A 21,918-nucleotide genomic window follows, 5' to 3' on the forward strand; every position below is an offset into this window, starting at 1 on the left:
CAAGTCGAGTCCTTAGGAGCCTTTTCGTTCCCAGGATTTGGGGCCCTCTGGAAGGAGGCCAGCAAACCTCCCACATGAGGATGAGAGAGCCAGCTGACTGCCTGGAAGTAAACCATCTCTATGTGGCTCTTCAACCTCATCTAAATAGTACATAAGCACGATGGTGAAGAGCACTTACAGAGAAGTGTTCACACCCTAGTCACTTCCGGAGAACACACTCCCCTTGTGGATGGTGCAATGGAAGCTGAGCTTAAAAATATATCTGTTTTCTTAGCCGATGCCACATTCCGTATATATCCCACAGTTCTCAGCTTCCTCACTGCTGGTGACCAGGTGCTATGAGTTCACGAGTGTCACTAGTTAAATAAAACATGAGCCAAGAACCTCCAGGTTGGAGGCATATGAGACCCCTCTACCTCCCCTGGGCATGAGCTTTGGGTCTAAGTGCCAGGTCCTTTATGTCCAAACGAAAGTTTTCTTTATTTGCTAAATTGATTTGAGTGCAAAGACCCAAGGTTCCCTGGGAGATAGACTGCTTTAGACGCTGATACTTACAAAGATGTTCTTACAACACTCTAGTGCTACTAGGTACAAGAAGGTATTATCTGTATTACCTTCAGGGTACTGAATACAAGAGGGTATTCAGTGTGGCACTGGCATGAGGTTGGGCAGAGAGATGGAGCAGAGAAGTCAGAAATACATACAGGAACCAAGAGATGATTTTTTTTTAATGACATTTTAAATCAATTGGGAAAGGATGCATTTCCAGAAGGAACACCACCCTACTTCCATTCTTACCCTCAAATAAATTTCTGATGGGTCAAATATCTAAGTTTTTTAATAAAACAAAGTAACACTAGGAAAAAAAGTGGAAGTTAAAAAATATATATCCTTAGTGAAGAAAACCTTACTGAACAAGATACAAAATGTAGATACCATTGAAGTAGATTAAATTCAACAATACAAAAACATTTTCTGATTGGAACTATATGCTTTTTTATATTAATAAAAAATAACAGCAGATCCATCACTTCCAAGAGAGGTGATATAGGGGAAAGGGGCCTTTGAATAGGAGCCTTCAGGAGCTGCACATGAACTGAAGTTAGGTCGCTGTGTAAGTAGAAGTAATTACTAGTATTGGCACAATAAATCCTTGTCACCCACTGGATTACAAAATTTGCCAGAAACTGAAGGGACATAATCTCTATCCTGTTTATGCACGCTCGGTCACCTCAGCTGTATCCGACTCTTTGCGACCCCATGGACCATAGCCCGTCAGGCTCCTCTGTCCATGGGATTTTCCCAGAAAGAATACTAGAGTGGGCTGCCGTGCCCAATCACAAACATATTATATTGGTACTATTCTTTTAGGGTTTGAGAAGAAATATAGATCCAACTTGGGTTTCAACCTCAGACTAAAGAAGATAACCAGTAATCTTTAATCGAAGATTATCTAAAACAACAAAGCCTTTCTTTCTCCATATTATGTTGCCAAGGGTACATTAGTCCCCCTTTATCTGCAGTTTTGCTTTACCTGTTTTCAGTTACCTGTGGTCAACTATGGTCCAAAAGTATTAAGTGGAAAATTCTGGAAATAAGCAACCCATAAGTGTTAGATTGTTAAGTGTTAGAATGTTCTGTGTGATAAAATCTCATACCATTAAGTTCCATCCCACCCAGGATGTGAATCATCTCTTTGTCCAGCACATCCTGCCCTCCCATTGGTTGCTTAGTAGCCAAATCAGTTTCCAGATCATCTGACTGTCCTGGTAGCCCAAAGCTTGTGTTCAAGTAGCCCTTATTTTACTTAATAAGAGCCCCCAAATACAAGAACAGTGTTCTTGTATTGCAATTCAGATACACTAAAGAGAAGCCATAAAGTACTCCCTTTAAGTGAAAATGTGAAAGTTCTCCTCTTAATAAGGAGAGGAAAAAAAATCATATTCAGCAGCTTCTAAGATCTACAGTAAGAGGAAATCATTTATATGTGAAAGTATGGAGAAGGAAAAAGAAATTTCTGCTAGTTTTCCAGTTGCACCTCAAACTATAAAAGTTACAGCTGCAGTGCATGATAAATGCTTAGTTAAGATGGAAAAGGCACTAAATTTGTACAGTAAGTTATTCTAAGAAAGAGAGGGAAAGAGACCACAGTCACATAGCTTTTATTAAATATATTGTTATAGTGGGCTTCCCCGGTGGCTCAGCTGGTAAAGAATCTGCCTGTAATGCAGGAGACCCAGGTTTGATCCCTGGGTCAGGAAGATCCCCTGGAGAAGGGAATAGCTACTCACTCCAGTGTTCTTGCCTAGGAAATCCCATGGATAGAGAAGCCTGGTGGGCTGTAGTCCATGGGATTGCAGTTAGACACAACTGGGCAACTGACACTCATAATTGTTCTGAAAAGTGAAAGTCGCTCAGTCGTGTCTGACTCTTTGCAACCCTGTGGACTATACAGTCCATGGAATTCTCCAGGCCAGAATACTGGAGTGGTAGCCTTTCCCTTCTCCAGGGGATCTTCCCAACCCAGGGATTGAACCCAGGTCTCTCACATTGCAGGCAGATTCTTTACCAGCTGAGCCACAAGGGAAGACCAAGAATACTGGAGTGGATAACCTATCCCTTCTCCAGGGAGTCTTCCCGATTCAGGAATTGAACCTGCATTGCAGGCGGATTCTTTACCAATTGAGCTATCAGGGAAGCCCATAATTGTTCTAGTTAATTATTATTGTTGTTGATTCTTTTATTATTGTTGCTGTGCCTAATTTATAAATTAAATTTTATCTTTGGTACATATGTATAGGAAAAACACGGTATGTACAGGGTTCAGTGGTTTTAGGTGTCCACTGGGGGTCTTGGAACATACTCCTAGAGGCTACTCTGTGTGCATGTGTGTGTTAAATCGATTCAGTCATGTTATGTTGTGCATAACAGTTGTATAGGTGTGTGTGTCAGCCTTCCTGCTTTACATTCAGGTTCAGAGAAACCAGAGACAATGTGCATAGATTTATTTGCACAAAGCAGGTTGCAAAATTAGACACTTGATGAAGTCATTTTATTCTCAGTGGTGGTGGTGGTGGTGATTGTAACAAACATTGGTGCTCTCAGCCCCTCTTGGCAGAAAGCTTCTCCAGTGATTTACTTTCCTCACAATAGGAAAGGGAAAATGGTAAGAGGCAGGTTTCCAGTTTGAGGACCCAAACTCTGACTGAGTTGCTATGATGACCACAGGTAATAAGCATAAATACTCATCATGTTTGGTGTTCAGGTACAGAGTAAAGAGATCCTCTCTGCCCACGCTTTCAACATATACGCTCTGTCATGCATCTCAGTGTGGCATCAACAGCGTGGGGTTTCCCTCATCACATGATGAATCAGTCTATTATTTCAATGTTAACGGGACCAATCTGGGATCAATAACATTTCCTAACGACAGAAGGAATCCAAAAGTTAAGACAATTCAAACCAAATCATTTCCCAAAAGAAGGGGGTCTTTCATTGAACTTGGTCTATTCTTGCCATTCCCAATCAGTGAAACCATTTTGTTGAAATTTTAAAAGTAACAAAATAATTTTTAGGGCTAGAAAGGCCCTTAAATACAGACTAGTTTAACTCTTTCATCTGAAAGGGTGAACATACTGAGTCTCACCCAGTTTATAGAACTCAAACAGGCTTTCCCGGTGGCTCAGTTGGTAAAGAATCTACCTGCAATGCAGGAGACCCTGGTTCAATGCCTGGGTTGGAAAGATCCCCTGCAGAAGGGACAAGCTACTCACTCCAGTATTCTTGGGCTTTCCTGGTGGCTCAGTTGGTAAAGAATCCACTTGCAATGTGGGAGACCTGAGTTCAACCCCTGAGTTGAGAAGATCCCCTTGAGGAGGGCATGGCAATATCCCACTCTAATATCCTTGCCTGGAGAATCCCCATGGACAGAGGAGCCTGTGGGGGTCAGGGCTACAGTCCATGGGGTCGCAAATAGTTAGACATGACTGAACGACTTTCACTTTCCACAGAGCTCAAACAGGACTTTACCCCACCACTACAGTGCCTCTCAATTTGGCAGTGGACACATTTAAAAAGAAGTCAGCATTTTAAGACTCATCAATTTTTCTAAAGCAGAGAAAGTTGATAGCTTTGTATGAAGAAATTATGCCATCACCTTTCATTTTTTCCATTTTTATCTAAGATCATACTGCAATTTCTCTCTCTTCAACCTCATTTGAGATTGTTCTCTCTGATTCAAGTTTTCTTGAAATGAAAAGGGTAAATTGTGTAAAGTTAAAGTTGGGGGAGTGGGAAGTTGATTGGCCATCCTGTCGTCAAGGAAATCAGTCTGTCTCTCTCTCTGTCTCATGCACACATACACACATCACCATCACCAGCACCACACAATCCACCAATTAATACAGTGCCATTTAAACTCTTCATCTGAGGTTTTAAAATTATTTTAAAGTACTCAAGAGCTCTACTCTGAAAATCTGTACAGAACTACTTCAAGGGAGTGATTCCTAGAATCAGATTTAGAGAGGCCTTTTTCTAATTCTGGGGAAACCACCATCCTTCTGAGTCAGTGCTATGTCTCAGAAATGTATGACAGTCTCCAAGGTCAATGTCAAGTCAACAGCAGAATGAGACTGCTGGAAAGATAAGTTCTTCAGTACCTATTATACTCAGTGCAAGAAGCTATGCACTTAAAAAAAATGGGGCAAGGGGTGGGTGGAGACCATGCTAGAAGGGATCACAGAGAGTGAGATGGAATTGCCTGTTATTTAAAGTATGCACCATCTCCTCACTCTTCTTTTAGAGGAGTACATCTCCCTGCTCCACCAGTGTCAAGCTTGGCCAAGTAACTTGCTTTGGCCTAACTGCACACAGAGTGTGCTTTCTGCCCAGACTTTTGGTTTCTGCATATAACTTGGTTTGGCTGATAGGATGTTGGCAGAAACTTAAAATGTTCTTACACCGTTGGGCTTGCTCTCTTGATACTTTCCCTTCCCGAAACGAGCCTGCCCTGCCCCTCCTGCCTTTCCAAGGAGGATGAGGGAAGCATGGGGCACAGCTGCCCCTGCTGAACCTGCAGAAGCCCCAGGAAGCCCAGCTGAGCTTCCCAGACAGGCGAGCTCAGATCAGCCAACTCAAGCCAACCCGTAGGCATACCATCCATAATAATTTGTTCTTTAAGTCACTGCATTTTGGAGTAGTTTCTTATCCATAAATGACAGACTAATCCGAGACCATCGAGTAGAATATCTTCATGTACCACATTTTCAGGGTTACACAGCAAACTAAAGAGTGTTGAGAAGAACTTGGCCAAAACCGTGGGTCTCCTGGCATTTCCACAAAGAGTACATGTCAATCCCTCTTGAAAATCATCACTGAGAGACCAGCATCCCGTGCCCCATGGATAGAAGGGCTCACAAACCAAGTGGACCCCATTAGGATATACAATAGGAACGCCATAGAACTTTGCTGCCCCTAGAAAAGTTATCAGAGACCTAAGAGTCTGGAAAAAAGCTACCTCAAATCATCCAGCCGCTGAGGAAAAGCTGCGAGAGAACAGACTAAAATGATTAGGACTCCAGCCTAGAAGGACATGGGCTGAGAATCAGTACGATTCAAGTCTATTAAATCTTGAATAGGGTAAATGGTCTGATCATGGGCTTATTTGTCAGATGCCAGAATTTTTTTTTTAAAAAAGAGCATACTCTGAAGCATAAAAAGGAAAAATAAAGGGGCTATAGAAGATGGGGGTGAGAGAGGGTGAGATGGTTGGATGGCATCACTGACTCAATGGACATGAGTTTGAGCAAGCTCTGGGAGACAGTGAAGGACAGGGAAGCTTGGCATGCTGCAGTTCATGGGGTCTCAAAGAGTCAGACACAACTTAGTGGATGAACAGCAAAATATATATATATATATATATATATATATATATATATAGTTATGACTGATTTGCAATGATGTATAAAACCAACACAACATTGTAAAAGTGATTACCTTCCAATTAAAATAAATAAAGGAAAAATCTACATAGGATACTGGTATTCAATTTCTTAAGCTTGGTGATAGATACCTGTTCATTTTATTAATATTCTTTAAATTCTACATGTTACATGCTCTTTGGCATATATATTTCACAATTAAAAGAAAACATGTAGAAATTTTTTTAAAAGGGAAAATACAGGAAAAAGAAGGGGAAGGCCTATATTACTGAGAATTAGGGTGAGCATGCGACCAGTCTACCCAGGTCAGTCTTAGTTTCCACTGTTGTCCTGCAGTAAGTATGAATAGCACCCCCTGTTACTTTGAAATGTGTACAGTGTCAGATAATAGATGATATGGCCATACAGCTGATGCATATTTTACCCATAGAGTTGAATAAAATGGGCCCAAATAAGGTTTATAAGGGGCTTCCCTGGTAGCTCAGTGGTAATGAGTGCTAATGCAGGAGATGTGAGTTTGATCCCTGGATCGGGAAGATTCCCTGGAGAAGGAAATGCCAACCCTTTCCAGTTTTCTTGCCTGGGAAATCCCATGGACAGAGAAACCTGGTGGGCTATAGTCCATGGGGTCCAAAAGGAGTCGGACACGACTGAGTGACTAAAAAACAACAACAAAAGCTTAGATAAGATCATGGGAAAGACTTGCCAACGGTGGTCAAGGCAAATTAGAGTGAGGTGTGGAGGGCCACTGCCTCCCTTGCAACACACCTTTGGTACAGTCATCACAGATGGTCAAGGCACCCAGCGCCTGAACCAGCTGGTTGGGCTTTAAAGACTGGGAAAGGGTGTTTTTCAGGCTAGCACCATGCACCCTGGGCCGCCCTGGGATCTTCTCTAGGAGCCCCATCTGTACAGCTGGGTATACTCTTTGTGGATTCTCAAAAGTGATAAACACAGGCAACATGCCCATTCTCGTCATTCCTTCCATGTCACTTCAACACACACAAATCCAAACACATGGGAGAAGAATGGAGTTTTCGTCTTACCCACTCAGAGGTCCATATTGCTTTCTGAGCTCCATGTGGCTTTCCCAGAAACCCTGCAGAAAACAAGCACTATAGTAAAAATCAGATGAAACAGAATTTCAAATATTTAAACTTCTTCAGGAAAAAAGTCTACAATCATGAGAACACAGTTACATCAACCATAAAAATATAATTGAAGTGGTATTGTTTTCAGAACTGTTTCAGTTCTCAGTACTCCAATACTTTGGAGTATTAGAATAAACTAGTGGCTTGAAAAAATAATATTGCCAAGAGACAGTCGCTGTCAACTCTGCTTTAATGGACAGATGAGATCATCTGTACTTATACTATTTGTGTATAATTGCTGCTAAAATATTTGAAAACTGTTTGCTTTCTCAACTATGCTAACATTCCCCTCTGCAATTTGGTTTATATTATTATTATTTTTGGCAGAGCCTCTTTTCACAGCCACTATAGACATAAATGTCTGCTGAGTGTACCCAAATTATCACAAACTCTGAATTATGATCCAAGTTAAATTTTAACTAAAATCAACATATTCAAGGCATAAGAACCTTAGAGCTACTTTATATATGAGACACGTTTTGGGGTGGGAAAGGAGGGTTCCAGGATATATACACAGTGTGGAGCAGGGTCAGAAAAATGCTTGACTCACTGTATTGTTCAAATGGGGTCTGTGTGTGGATATACACGGGGGAAAGTATGGGTTAAGGGTTGAAAATGGCTGGATCCATTGTGTTATGGGAAAGAAATAAACATGAAAACATGCTTCAGTTGGGATGGAAGTGGAAGAGAGGAGACCCCTAGACTTGTGCTGTGGGAATGGAGTGGACAGGTAGTCACATAAAGGGTGGGTGAGAGTAGAGAGTTGGGAAGGTAGAAGAGGTGGATGTTCTTAATGAAAATCCATCCTAGGCTCTTTCAATCGAGCTCCACCATCTAGTTGCTGTTCAGTTGCTCAATCTTTTCTGACTCTACAATCTCACGGACTGCAGCATGCCAAGCTTCCCTGTCCTTCACTATCTCCCAGAGCTTGCTCAAACTCATGTCCACTGAGTCAGTGATGCCATCCAAACATCTCATCCTCTGTCCCCCGCTTCTCCTCCTGCCCTCAATCTTTCCCAGCATCAGGGTCTTTTCCAATGAGTTGGCCCTTTGCATTAGGTGGCCAAAGTATTAGAGCTTCAGCATCAGTCCTTCCAATGAACATTCAGGGTTGATTTCCTTTAGGATTGACTGATTGGATCTCCTTGCTGTCCAAGGGACTCTTAAGAGTTTTCTCTACCACCACAGTTCAAAAGCATCAATTCTTCAGTGCTCAGCCTTCTTTATGGTCCAACTCTCACATCCATACCTGACTACTGGAAAAACCATAGCTCCACCTCCATCTAAGCTTGCCATATATTAATACCAAGGAAAGCTCATATGACTATAAAAACAGTCAATGAAATGACTATGTTCTAGCAAGAACTTGGCAGGATTTGCCCATATGAGAATGAGCAGCTAAAAAGGAACATATGTGGAAATTAGCCAAAGGCAGGCACAGTGTGCTCGGCACATCAACAGGGATATGGTTTAACTCAACATGTTGATACAAAGTCTGAATGCAACTGATCATTTCCCCCACAGAAATTTGTGAAATGGATTTGCTTTAATCTCCTATCTGATTTCTTGTTGTGTTTTGACACTTAGAAATGTCTTCACACTTGCTTCACGGAGCTGATGGGGAGCCTTGCTGCGATGCTGTTTGTGGGCTGAAAGTTGTGGCCTGGCCACCCCTGAGCTAGAGAGGAGAGAAGGAAGTGTTAAAAAAAAACAGTGGGAAGAGAGAAACAACAATAAACAGTGGGAAGGGGTGTTGAACCGAGAAAGGGACAGAACGGAAGAGAAGAGAAATTGATGAGAAAGAAAAGGGACAGAAATAGCGTGTGTTATTTTCTATCTGACGCCAAGGGCCAGCCTTTCCGAGGGCAGGGGTGGGGAAAGCCTAAAGAGATCTTAGAGGGGTGTTATCAGGATTGGCCCCAATTTAGTCCTTCCTGCCTTTGTTTGGCTTAGTGGCTTCACATGTAGGATCTGTAGCCTCCTAATATTGGGTCTGGTGGCAGCACCCCCAACAGGAGTTGGCAGAATAAATCATCTGGCTTCTGAGAAAACCCAACGTGAGAAACAAAAATAACCTGCGAAGATAAAGTCCCAGGACTTTATCTCCAAATGCCCAGAGGGCATTCGAGTCATTCTGGCAAATCAAAGGCACCTCCCTAAACCAGCTGGCCTCCCGACCTTTTATTTTCGTGGACCCCTGGCCATTCTCCCTGTTGTCTGGCTCCAAACTTAAAGACGAGTTGATTCAATCTGCCTTGACTTCTCACCTAAGTCGCCAAAAGAGTTACTAATTTTGCCCCCAAAGTTCTTCTCTTTTGCTCTCATCTCCACCCTGGCCAAGCCCTCATTGCTTCACAGCCAGGGCTCAACAACTGTTGGATTCTACAGACCTGCTCTAAATCTTGCAGAGAAATCTTCCCCTTTGGTGTCCCCCTCCTACTCACCAGTGTTGGGACACGCACATTCTTCACTTGCCTTTCTGAACTGTCAGTGATCTAAGTAAGTGTTAGCTGCTCAGTCTTTGTGACCCCATGGACTGTAGCCCACCAGGCTCCTCTGTCCATGGGATTCTCCAGCCAAGAATACTGGAGTGGGTTGCCGTGCCCTTCTCCAGGGATCTTCCCAACCCAGGGATCAAACCTACATCTCTCACATCTCTGGCATTGGCAGGTGGGTTCTTTACCACTAGCGCCACCTGGGAAACCTGCTTTTCTCTCTTTCTCACAGCAGAGTTCCCTGGTGCTCCCCAGTCTCCGCTTTTTAGTCAAGGCTGCTCCCCAAGCTGTGCCCTGTTTCTCATATGGTGCCATCACACACATCATTGTTCCCATCTGGTGTGGGTCTCCTTGTCTTTGTGTCTATTGCTCCTGAAGACCCCCTCCTCCAGGAAGTCCTCCAGGATGACTCTAGCCCTGACGGATCTCCCCCTCCTCTGAAGGACAAACCACAGCTGCCTTGTCTACCACCCACACTAGCGCTAGGGCATGGGCAACTTTTACTTTCTTCCACATTCCAGGGCCCGGCACACTTAGACACTCATTAAATGGGTTTTTGCATGAATGACAGGATACCAGGACTCTATATGTGTTGATGAGTGATCAGTGATGGATCGTTCTCATCACATAAGAACTGATGCAATTCACACACGCACCTGCCTGAGTGTGGGAGACCTGAATAGAAGCAATGCTTTGTGGGTAAAGCTGCTCTGGGCTCAGAGCATCTTATATCAGAAGACAGTGGAAGGCAACCTTTACCTGGCGGAAAAACGCTAAGTTTCCAATAAAAGGAGAAGGCTTGGGATGTCTGATGCCCAACTTCTCTAGTCTTGAGAACGCTGATGTGGAGTACCTGAGGGAAAAAGCACGTTTTAAAAACTGAGATACAGGTTCACACTTTTGGCCCTATCTGATATCAGAATTGTTGTGCTCTCCAGATGTGAGGGTAGGAGAAGTTTCCAGGTGACAGCATCTTAGGACTGACGAGGTGGAGGCCTAGAGGTGTGCAGGAGGCATGAGCTCGGTAAATTCCTCCTAATTAACAGGCTAGAGATTCAGACATCCTCAGATGTCTTAGCTGAAAGTCCCCTTAGAGATGACGTAGCCCAAACACCCCTTCCCAACCTACAATTTCTGTCAATAAATAGTTTTTAAAACTGCACTTTGGGAAATCTCTGGCAGTTCAGTGGTTACGACTGTACTTTTACTGCCAAGGGTCTGGGTTCAATCCCTGGTCAGGGAACTAAGATTCCACAAGCCACACAGCATGGCCCCACCCCACCTCCAAAAAGCTGCACCTCTGCCCATTTTAGCTCCTCAACCTTTAAATCTACCATCAACAATTCTCTTGCAAGGTGAGGCGAAAAAAGTAACAATGGCAAAAATCAGTTGCCTGCACAAATCTGTGGATTTTCTTGGTCAAATTGACCCCTGCACATAATTTATCCCTCATCACATTCCATGACCTAATAGAGAAAAATAAAAAAAAACAAGGAAGGAGGGGACACTCTGTGGAACAAGACCTCATCACCAACCACTTGCAAACCCTCTATGTCTTTGTTTTCATGGCCTGAGACCATATGGGAAGCATATTTTTCTAGCCCCAAATCAGGAAACATGGCCCCACAGATGTATGTGCCACCTTCCAGGAGAAAGCAACAGTTTGAGAAGCGCAGTGTTGCTGTCAAAACATTGGAATTACTAGGATATTTCGACAGTTTATGGGAACAGAGGGATAACACAGTGAAAGTCAGAACTAGTTTAGAAAAACCTGGGCATATGGCTGTAATCCCTAATCAGCCAGCCAATTATGTCAAAAGTTCAGTTATTTCAGAAAAATTAATGAATCAAACTGCGTGTTTAGCATTGTACAAAGATCAGCCAAATCTCAATTTCGAAGCAAGGGAAAATATAGAGAATATCCATTCAGTCAGACTTCATAGGAACACTGGAACTTGAAAAATCCTGCAACTCCAAGTCTCACTTATCATTAGAAAGATGGAATGTTTGCTGTAGACTCTGACCTTCCCGTTCTTGCCTACAGTCCAATAAGGAGCAGTTAAGCACATTGCAATGAATACTCAAATATTCAGGGAAAGGACAACAGGTTAACTGTTGGTTTGCGTTACTTTGAGCAATGTTGCCTACCTTTAAAGTGGCCACAGGGAGAATCAAGCCAGGGTGAAAAGGGAAGGTGGGTTCTCCTCCCAGTTCTCCAGACCAAGGTTTCCTCTGAGTGGCTGCACTATTGGGTTTGAATGAGTCCCCAGGACATCACACTTAAGTCCACGTTCAAGGGTAATTACAAACCACACTCAAGAGCCTCATGTGAATTACATGGACTCGTCATGCCCACATTCCTCTTCATTAGTGTGTATGCCAAAGGTTGACAGCAGAGTGTGTAAAAGTAGACTGTGATGTTTTAAATAACCCCCTTCACACTTAAGACAAGACCAAAGGTGACTTACCAGTCTACTCAACACTTTCCTCAACGGCCTCAAATCTGGTTTCTGGTTCATTTTTTCATCAATTTTTATGAATTATTTTCTAAAATGTAATCTCTAATGGGTAGAAAGAAATATGTCGATCTTAGGCCACGTAATTACATCTTAATTTTGTAATTAGATGTCTTGATTGTCTAATTAAAGGACAAGAAGTCTGTGCCTAATTACACATGCTAATTATCATGCAAGCCCATGCCCTAATTATGTAACTCCACTTACGAAAATACCACTTGTGTGTCTCTGCACAAAATTCAGACATTTCCAAACATATGGCATCAGCAGAGAATGTTCTGGACATAACCACAAACTTCACTCTGCAGCCCAGAGTCAAGTATAGAACTGAAGCGTCTTCAGCTAGGAATGGGCCAAATGTTGCCATCAGTAACTAGAGACCTTGCACTAAAATCAACAGTGAGAGATCACTGCCTCCAGACTTCTGAGCAGAATTACAAAGTGCGCTCCATTTGTCTTGCTTGCAATTCCTTCTCTGCACCCATGTTTCACATTCTCCACTCCCAGACTCCCCTATATCAGTCTCAATAGGTTCTTAACCCAGAATCCATGGACTCTAGGAATCATGGGTTGAATTCTGTCACCCCTCCAAAAATCGGTAGAATTTCTGTTCCCAAAATACTATCTTATTTGGAGATAGGGTGGTTGCAAATGTAATTAGTTAAAGACGAGGGACTTCTCAGGGGTGCTAGTGGTAAAGAACCCACCTGCTAGTGCAGACAATGAAAGAGATGCAGATTCAATCCCTGGCTTGGGAAGATCCCCTGGAGAAGGAAATGGCAAGGCACTCCAGCATTCTTGCCTGGAGAACCCCACGGACAGAGGGGCCTGGGGGGCTACAGTCCATGGGGCTGCAGAGTTGGACGTGACTGAAGCAACTTAGGATTGATGATGGTCATACTGAAGTAGAGTGGATCTCTAAGCCATTATGGCTGGTGTCCTTACAGGAGGATGCTCCGTGAAGACATGGAGGCACAGGGAGAATGCCATGTGATAACAAAGGCAGAGATTGGAGTTACGTGGCTGCAAGCCAGGAAATAACAAAGGTTGTCAGCAGATGACTGGAAGCTAGGAAAAAGAAGGATGGATTCTCATCTACAGAGGGAACATAGCTCTGCAAAAAGCCTTGATTTCAGACTTCTGGCTTCCAGAATTGTGAGACAAACTCTGGTGTTTTAAGCCCAGTTTGTGTTATTTTAACATGGCAGCCCTAGGAAACTGGTACACCAGGAATACCCATGAATGAGTTTAGAGTCAATGAAAAAAGATTTTCTGAAAAATTTCCTGTTACCTTAAAAATTATCATTTTGAAAGAAATTTCTTTTTTGTCTCAAATTATACCGTTAAGTCCTGAGTTATTAGTAAAGAACTGGTAGGGACTTCCTGGAGATCCAGTGGTTAAGATTTCGTGTCTCCACTGCATGAGGCTTGTGTTCAATCCTTAGTCTAGGAACTGAGATCCTGCATGCCACATGGTGAAGCCAAAAAAAAAAAAAACACAATTCTGGTGGCCCAGGATGCTAGTAAATCAGATAACATTCAGCTATCATGTGGCTGCCGTGTTGCAATATTTAGAACAGCTTCTCTGACGGGAATTAATGCAAGTGTATTCCACAATTATGATCTTGAACATCTATCATTGTTTACATTAAGGATACTTAACTTGGAAAATGACAATGGAAAGTATATGAAGTAGCTTCAAATAGCATTCTTTGGTTTTATGCTTACAACCAAAGTGTCATTTATCCCCAAAGGATTCAAACCCTGCAGGACCAGTGATGCTCCTTCTACTGTCCATTCTCAAAAAACAAACAAAAACAGAAAAACACATGGAACCGCATGGGATTGTTTTCAGCATAAGAAATTCCTCAGTACTTTGTCTTCTGCAAGACAAAGGCCTTTCCTGATGTATTCAACAAGAGTGGTCAACCAGTTGCTTAGCCAAAGAAGCCACTCATAATAAACTGAGGGATATTTTGATAAATTGTGTATTAAACTGATGTATTACAGAGATGACTGAGCTGGTTGAATTGAAGTGAGGGTCATTCAGTCCTGTCTGATTCTTTGCGATCCCGTGGACTGTAGCCCGCCAGGCTCCTCTGTCCATGGGATTCTCCGGGAAAGAACACTGGAGTGGGTTGTCATTCCCTTCTCCAGGGGATCTTCCTGATCTAGGGATCGAACCTGGGTCTCCTGCACTGCAAGCGGATTCTTTACCATCTGAACTACTAGGGAAGCTGAGATTAGAGCCAAAGCAGAAGAGAGTCAAACCGTGGTCTTCTCTACAAGTTTCCCTCACTGTGTATCTTAAGCCACAGCCATAGAGGACTTGGCTTTTCCCTTCTGTGCTTTTGGGAGCCACAGACCCTCAGTCCATTCTTTATGTCTTCACGATCCCTATCAAAGAATTTCTACTTAGTGAGCTGCTTTTGGAAATTTCGGAGGCTACTGATATTTTTTGAAATAGTGGAAGATTCCTTTGGCAAATAGCGATTTTCCTGGGATAAAAATCATGGTGTGCCAGGAAGAGACGAAGCCCAAGGGTGCCAGGTAACCCCCTGTCCCACCTCTGGAGAAGAAAAGGCCTTTGTCATGGCTACACTATCCTTGTGACACACACAGCCATTAAAGGCTTAGCCAGCGGTTCCATAAAAGGCTGTGTGGCCACATGGGAAACTTTATTAGATAAGGACTTACATTTTTGGCTCTTCAAAAGATTTTAAGACACAGGAGCAGAAGATGAGATTTGCCAGCTTTCCAGAAAATAAATGAAATGCTTGACAGAAATTTGGGCAAAGGAGCTAGAAATATCAGGGAGAAAGCCTATTCCCATTTTATTAAAATTGTAAATTTTTTCTGAGTATATTTTTATGTATTTGAGATCCTTGTCTCTGTAAATTTTTTCTATTTCTTTACTTTTCTACTTTTTCCATTCAACATAAGAAAGATATCTCCATGTTATAAGTCCTTTATGAATATTATTTTTATGGTTGTATATTCCTCTTATGGACATATCAAAGTTTACTAAACTATCTTTATTGTTAAATATTTAGGATGTTTTCAGCTAATTTAAGTTAGGCCACTACAACTCTATACATCAAACTCTTTCAATATTTTACACATGAAGCTTTTCTGGATCTGAAATCCCTGAGTCACTGGTTTTAAACACTGGCGTGCAATACCAAATTGTTTTCCAGAAAGTTTGTCCCAGTTAGTCTCAGTGTCAGTGTCCATCCATTTCACCAAACACTCTCATTTAATTCTTCCGAGTTTTGTAGACACATCCATGTATCAACATCTCGATGTCTGTACTTTTTTGGAGAGAAAACGTTTTTTGCCATTGCTTTTCCTCCAATTTCGAAAATATTTTCCAACTTTGCAATTCCCCTATCTTTCCCCCTTATTCCCATTACAGTTTATCTAGGGGGCAGATACAGTTTATCTAGGCAGAATTGTGCTACACTGATTGGTTGAAGAATTAGTTGGGAAACGAGCAGTCGTCAATAGGTGACTGCAAGCTGATGCCAAGCACATATTTGGGCAGGGAGAGGAGGCCACGCAGATAAATTCTGAACAGCTTTTGTTTAGCAAATAACTAGCTGCAGCCTTGTTAGCTGACTTTGAATTGTTTTCTTCTTCCTTCCCCCATTCTTCCCCTACAACGACACTTAAAGGAACTGTTAGTATACAAATTGCTTCTTCAGTCATGTCTCAGGACAGGAGTTCATTGGAAATAGAATTTCTCTATGAGACTGTCTCAGTTCCTCTTTTAGTGCCTCATTTCTTTTTTCACATCCTCATCTTCACATGTGGTGCCCTCTCTTGAGACCCGTTCCCTTAAGACCTTGCCCTCAGGACTGGAAACCATCCAGTGTGCGTTCACTCATGTGTCAGTCAGTAGCAGTTAGAGAAGCTCATAAGATTATAAACTGCAAAGCAGAATGTTCATTAACTTATAAGAGCAGGTATCCTTTTCCAGGAACAAGATGCTGATGTATCTACTCAGAGTACATCCTTTTCAGGTACTTGAGAAGTCAAATCACTCATCGGAGGGTGATGTGTTAAGGCAGGTTCTACAATAAGAGGTGGCTGATCAGAAAACATGTCAGTGGGACCCTGGGAAAAATAATCCTGCCCCACAGCTGAGTGCCCTTCTATTAAGGGTTGGCAAAGAGACCCACCCCTCTCTCCACTGGTTTATAAGGCTGCCTCCATCCCTGTCCGACTCTTTGCGACCAACCCTATGGATTGTAGCTCACCAGGCTCTTCTATCCATGGGATTCTCCAGGCAAGAATACTGGAGGGGGTTGCCAAGCTCTCCACCAGGGGATCTTCCTGACTCAGGGATCAAACCCACGACTCTTATGTCTCCTTCCTTAGCTGGCAATTTCTTTGCTACTAATGCCACCTGGGAAGCCCTGGCTCCACCCTACACCCTAGGAATGTCGGAGCTCTGATCTATTCTGACTGTTTGACTTGTCCCAGTGCCTCATTATTTTAACTATTGTAAGTCTGTAACACCTTGTAATATCTTACTTTCTCCCATTAATTTTAGAATTGATTAGTCTAGTTTGATGAAAAATCCTCTTGGAATTTTTATTGGAATTGCATTAAATTTATAAATTAGTACCAATGTTATCACAACCCTGAGTCTTCTCATCTATGTATATATCTCTACATCAACTCATTCTCTGTCCTTTGTAACATTTTGTACTTTTGTGCACAGAGAGTGTTTTGCTATTTACATATATTGGGTTATTTTTACTGCTCATGTGTAAGAGCATCATTTGTCAGTCTTGTAATCAAGATCCTTCTAAAATTTCTTATCAGTTCTTCTGGTTTACATGTGGATTCTCTTTAATTTCTTACACAGACAGTTATATTTTATACAAACAATATCAGTTTGTTCTCTTTTTTCCCTAATCCCTTTATCTCACTTTTCATTTTCTTATCACACTGGCTAAGACCTTAGTACAATGTTTAAAAGATGCCGTGAGAGAGAACATCTTTTTCTTGTTCCTGACTCTATAGGAATGTACCTAATGTTTTAAAATTAAGTGTAAGATTTTGCCATAGATTTTTAACAGGCACCCTTTATAAAGGACATTCCTTCCATTCCTAGTTTGCTTGGAAAAGTTTTCCTTGAGGAGTATTGCTATAGGTTTGTCTATCTTTTCAAAGCCCCAACTTTTTGCTTTTGTCACTCATTTCTACATTTCTCTTTTTACTGTTTTTATGTCTGTTTCATAATTTTATGCTCATTTTTTATTATGATCTTCCTACTATTTTCTTTGGGTTTATTCTTAGTTCTTTATTTTTTTTTTTCTTTTAGCTTCTTAACAACTTGCCTCACTTATTTTCAATATGATTTTATTTCTAATAAATGCATTTAAGAATATAAATCTCCCTCTCCTTACTTGTTTGGCTGCTCCCCATGCATTTTTTGAAACGTACCACTTTCATTGTCTGATAGCTGCTTTCCAATAGGAGACTTCTGAATATAAAATAAGCTGTAAGATGTACACAGGCAAAACTCAGTGGGACAGATATCCTGGAGTTGAATTTCCCATTGTTTTTCAATTCTGTTCAGCCCTATCCGTGAAATTAAGTAACAGTCATTATAATTTGTTCCCAAAGACTCAGGAAAGGTGACTGTTTACAATCTTCACTCTTCTGGGAAAAAAAATAGAGGACTATTGAACAAATACACAAATATCTGACTGATGTGCAGTTCTTTCTCCAATAATAGAAGAACCACAAAAACATTGCTGCTGTTCAGTCGCTAAGTTGTGTCCGACTCTGTGACCCCATGGATTGCAGCACGCCAGGCTCTCCTGTCTTTCACTGTCTCCCGAAGTTTGCTCATTGCAGTTATTAGTCTGACAACAATTTTGTCACAGCACAAGAAAAATACATTTATATCAACAAAGAGAGGCTGCCCTAGTGGCTCAGATGGTAAAGAATTCACCTTCAATGCAGGAGATCTGGGTTCAATCCCTGGGTTGGGAAGATCCCCTGGAGAAGGGAATGGCAAACCACTCTAGTATTCTTGCCTGGAGCATTCCATGGACAGAGGAGTCTGGCAGGCTACAGTTCATGGGGTTGCCAAGAGTTGGACATGACTGAGTGACTAACACACACACTCATCATTATTATAACTTTTAACCTTCCCTATGTACCAGAGATTATGCCAAGAACTCTCTATATATTCTCTATGAGCCTTCTAACAATTATATAAATGTAGGCATAAATATTCTTCTTATATTACTGATTAAGAAATTAATGCTTAAGGAAATTAATTAGCACCCCCAAGTTGGCAGTGCTGCTAAGAGATTGAGGCAGAGATGAACCCAGGTCTGCCACATTTCAAACAGGTGCCGTGTGAACCCTACTAACCTGTTTCTTCCTGTCCTCTAAGGTAGGGTGTTGTTGACAAACCACTGCATGAGAACAAGCAGAGAATATACTGAGAACAAGGGCAGGTTTCTTAGAAACCAAAGGTATAATTATAACAGATACTAATTAACTGATGACCATAATGAGAGAGAGCACGTCTTTGCCTTTCTAAAGCCAGTGCCTTCACTTCTGCTTTTACTCAGAATTCTCAACTGTTTCTTTTTTCAGTTGCACCTATTTCTCCTTTTCTACTGGATCACTGCTATCAGTATACAGACATATTCTAGTGCCTTCTGTTTTAAAGAAAAGTAAAGCAGACTCCTGTGATTCCAGCCCTTTCCTTATTTTCCCTTATTTTCCTTTTTTTCTTCCCAGTAAAACCTCTTAAAAGCATCATCTAGCCATGTTCTCTTCCTCTTCTATACCCTATTCTCTTTTCCATCTTCCCAACTAGGTTTCTGCACCCACCACTTAAGTGGAAGTGGCCTTGTCAGGGTCACTTGTCACTTGTCCAAGGTTTTGATCTTGTCATTCAAGTAATTTCTAGCTAGTTTTGTTTTTATTTTTTCCACTTGCTCTCAGCAGCATTTTGATACAGATAAACACTTCCTTCTTCCTGAAACATTCTCTTCTCTTGGTTTCCATGACATCACACCTCCTACCTCAGGGGCTGGTCCTCAGAGTCTTTTCTGGCTCCTTTCCTTCAATTAGTCCCATCACTTTCAACACCATCTACATGTCAATAACTTCTATGCTGCTATCTCTAGCCCCATTCTCTCCACTGAACTCATCTCTATCCAGACATCACCTTGGCTGCACTCTTTTGATGTTTATTAGGCATGTTTTAAATTTCATAATTTGCTTGCTTATTCCCTTGTTAGGCTCCCCTTGTAGCTCAATCAGTAAGGAATCCACCTGCAATGCAGGAGACCCAGGTTTGATTCCTGGGTTGGAAAGATCTTGTGGAGAAAGAAATGGCAACCCACTCTAGTATTCTTGCCTGGGAAATCCCATGGACATAGGACACGGGGTACAGTCCGTGGGTTCACAAGAGTCAGACGTGACTTAGCAACTAAACCATCACCATTCCCTTGTTGTTGACATGTAAATTGTTTTCAATTCATTTCAATTCAATACAGAATTCTACAATAAATATCTTTTGCATATGAAGCATTTTACCATACAACTTTTAAAATTGTTAGACTTCAAGTCATTACATGATTGGTCAAAGCTATCATGGCTTTAAAGGTTCTTGAACATACTGAAAACTTCTGTCCCTCAAAATTCTACTGATTTCCAGTCACACAGGTGTGTACAGAAGCATTGAGTTCAAAACCAGGAAACTGTTTGGGGCTCTTAAAGTGGTAATATAGAGAGCTGACTGCGCCCTGGCCGGTCCTGCCTAAACTTGCCTTCTCCGAGCCAGCCTGGTGGATTGGATACTGACCAGTACAGCTGCCCCTGGGTATCAAGACAGTGGGGTCACCCACCGGAGCATTTTGGAAGTTCTAGCCCCGACATTAGGGGAACCTGGAAATGCACTGCTGTCTACCCATCTAGTATCCAAAATGCCTGGGTGATCATGGTTTTATTAGGCGTTTTAAACTTATATCTAAATCTGAACTCAATTTTCTCCCTAGGACTCTATCTCCTCTTTCATCTCTATATCACTGTTACAACCACAACCCACCAATTGCTCAAGCCAGAAACCTTTGAGACGTGGTGCGTGCTGACATGCCAAGTCACTTCAGTCGTGTCTGACTCTTTGCAACCCCATGGACTGTAGCCCGCCAGGCTCCTCTGTCTATGGGATTCTCCAGGTAAGAATACTGGAGTGGGTTGTCATGCCTTCCTCTAGGGGATTTTGCCAACCCAGGGATCAAAACCTCATCTCTTAGGTCTCCTGCATTGGCAGGTGGGATCTTTCTCACTAGTGGGGTGCGTAATTAATTAAAATATGACAATCTTTCCCAATTGGAGGATTACACATCTCCGCCTTATTTCCATAAGGCTTGATCATGTGGCTTTCTTTGGTCAACCAATCATGAAAAGACACCATGTGTGCTACATCCAAGTGGAAGCTTTGAGAGCCACACTTGATGAGCCTTTTGTCCTTTTCTCTCTGCCCTGAGGCCTGTAGTCTCCCAGATGAGAGCTGTTCCTGAAGCCTGGGTCCTGCAATGGAGACGATGAGGAGTAAAGAAGGCAGCGGTCCATGACAGATGTTTAGCATGACCAAGAAATAAATATTGGAGTATGTAAATCACTGAGATTTGCTGTGGGCATGAAGGGAGTCAGTTGCTACCCAGGCAGAACTTATCTGAAGCTGACTGATTTTAGACATGCTTAATTTTTCTCTTTTATTTTTCAAACGATCTATCAGCAAATAATTTTAGCTCCATCTTCAAATTAGCTCCATCTCCATATCTGCCCACTTCTCTCCATCTATTCTCTTTCTACCCTGGTATAAGCCAGGGTTATTTGCTAGCATCTTGCATATGCGTTTATCCACTGAGCCATCAAATCTGCTCCTGGGAATTTGCTCTACACATATACTTTTACACAAATAGGTACAGAGGTATTTATTTTTAACGTGTTTATAACAGCAAAAAATTGGGAACAACCTAACTGCCCATCTGTTTAAATAAATTATGATGCATCCGTTCAATAATATGCTATGCAACGGGGATGGAAAGTCATCAAAATACGCTAGTACATGAAAGTAGTGAGATGCGGAAAATTGAGTGCAGTGTACTTCCATTTATGTAAAAAAAATGAGAAGGAAAAACCTAATAGTATTTATATTAGCTTTCATGTTTATTAAAAATATCTCTATAAGTCTAAATAAGGAGTTAATTGAAGAGGTTACCAGTTGCACAGATGGAAGGAACAGTGGGGATGGCAGTGGGCAGGAAGGAGATGTTTAGTTTGATGTTTTAGTGTGGAAAGTGCAGAAATAGACGAAAGAGTAAAATGAATTCCCATGTACCTACCGTTCTAACAATTATCAACTGGTAGCCAATCTTGTCTCAGCTCTACACTCCTACCCACTCATGCCCAGACTTTTTTTGAAGCAAATCTATGACATCACATCATTCCAACTGTAAATACTTCTGTACCCCTTTGCTAAAATATGACTCCAAAAATAACCACAGTATTACTATTAGAATTAAAAATAACAATAGTTCCTTAGTATCTTCAAATAGATAGCCAGTGTTTCGATTCCCCCGGTCGTCCCACAGTTATTTTTTATAGTATCTTTATTGAGTGAGAATCTAAGGTCTGTAGTTTGAATTGGGTCATCTGACTTTAGATTCTCACTCAGTAAACATACTACAAGGAAAAATTGTGAGACAATTGAGGAAATTTAAACATACTGACTAGATACTAGAATTGGGTCAGATGTCTCGTAAGTATCTTT

General features: G+C 41.7%; 1 protein-coding gene across 1 annotated transcript in view; it reads right to left on the reverse strand.

Moving 5' to 3' along the window:
- The window catches only part of TBXAS1 (thromboxane A synthase 1), a 173,368-nt gene that overhangs the window by 118,054 nt on the left and 33,396 nt on the right, over positions 1-21,918 (reverse strand). The window contains exons 2-3 of the mRNA XM_086395283.1: positions 10,345-10,438; positions 6,986-7,038 (exon numbers count right to left, since the gene is read on the reverse strand). Of these exons, the coding sequence (XP_086251409.1) occupies positions 6,986-7,038; positions 10,345-10,438 (147 nt within the window). The remainder of the gene's footprint in view (positions 1-6,985; positions 7,039-10,344; positions 10,439-21,918) is intronic.

This window comes from Bos grunniens, chromosome 4, assembly GCF_055505025.1.
Source record: "Bos grunniens cultivar Pamir isolate PY7600 chromosome 4, Bosgru_T2T1.0, whole genome shotgun sequence".
Taxonomy (NCBI): Eukaryota; Metazoa; Chordata; class Mammalia; order Artiodactyla; family Bovidae; genus Bos; species Bos grunniens.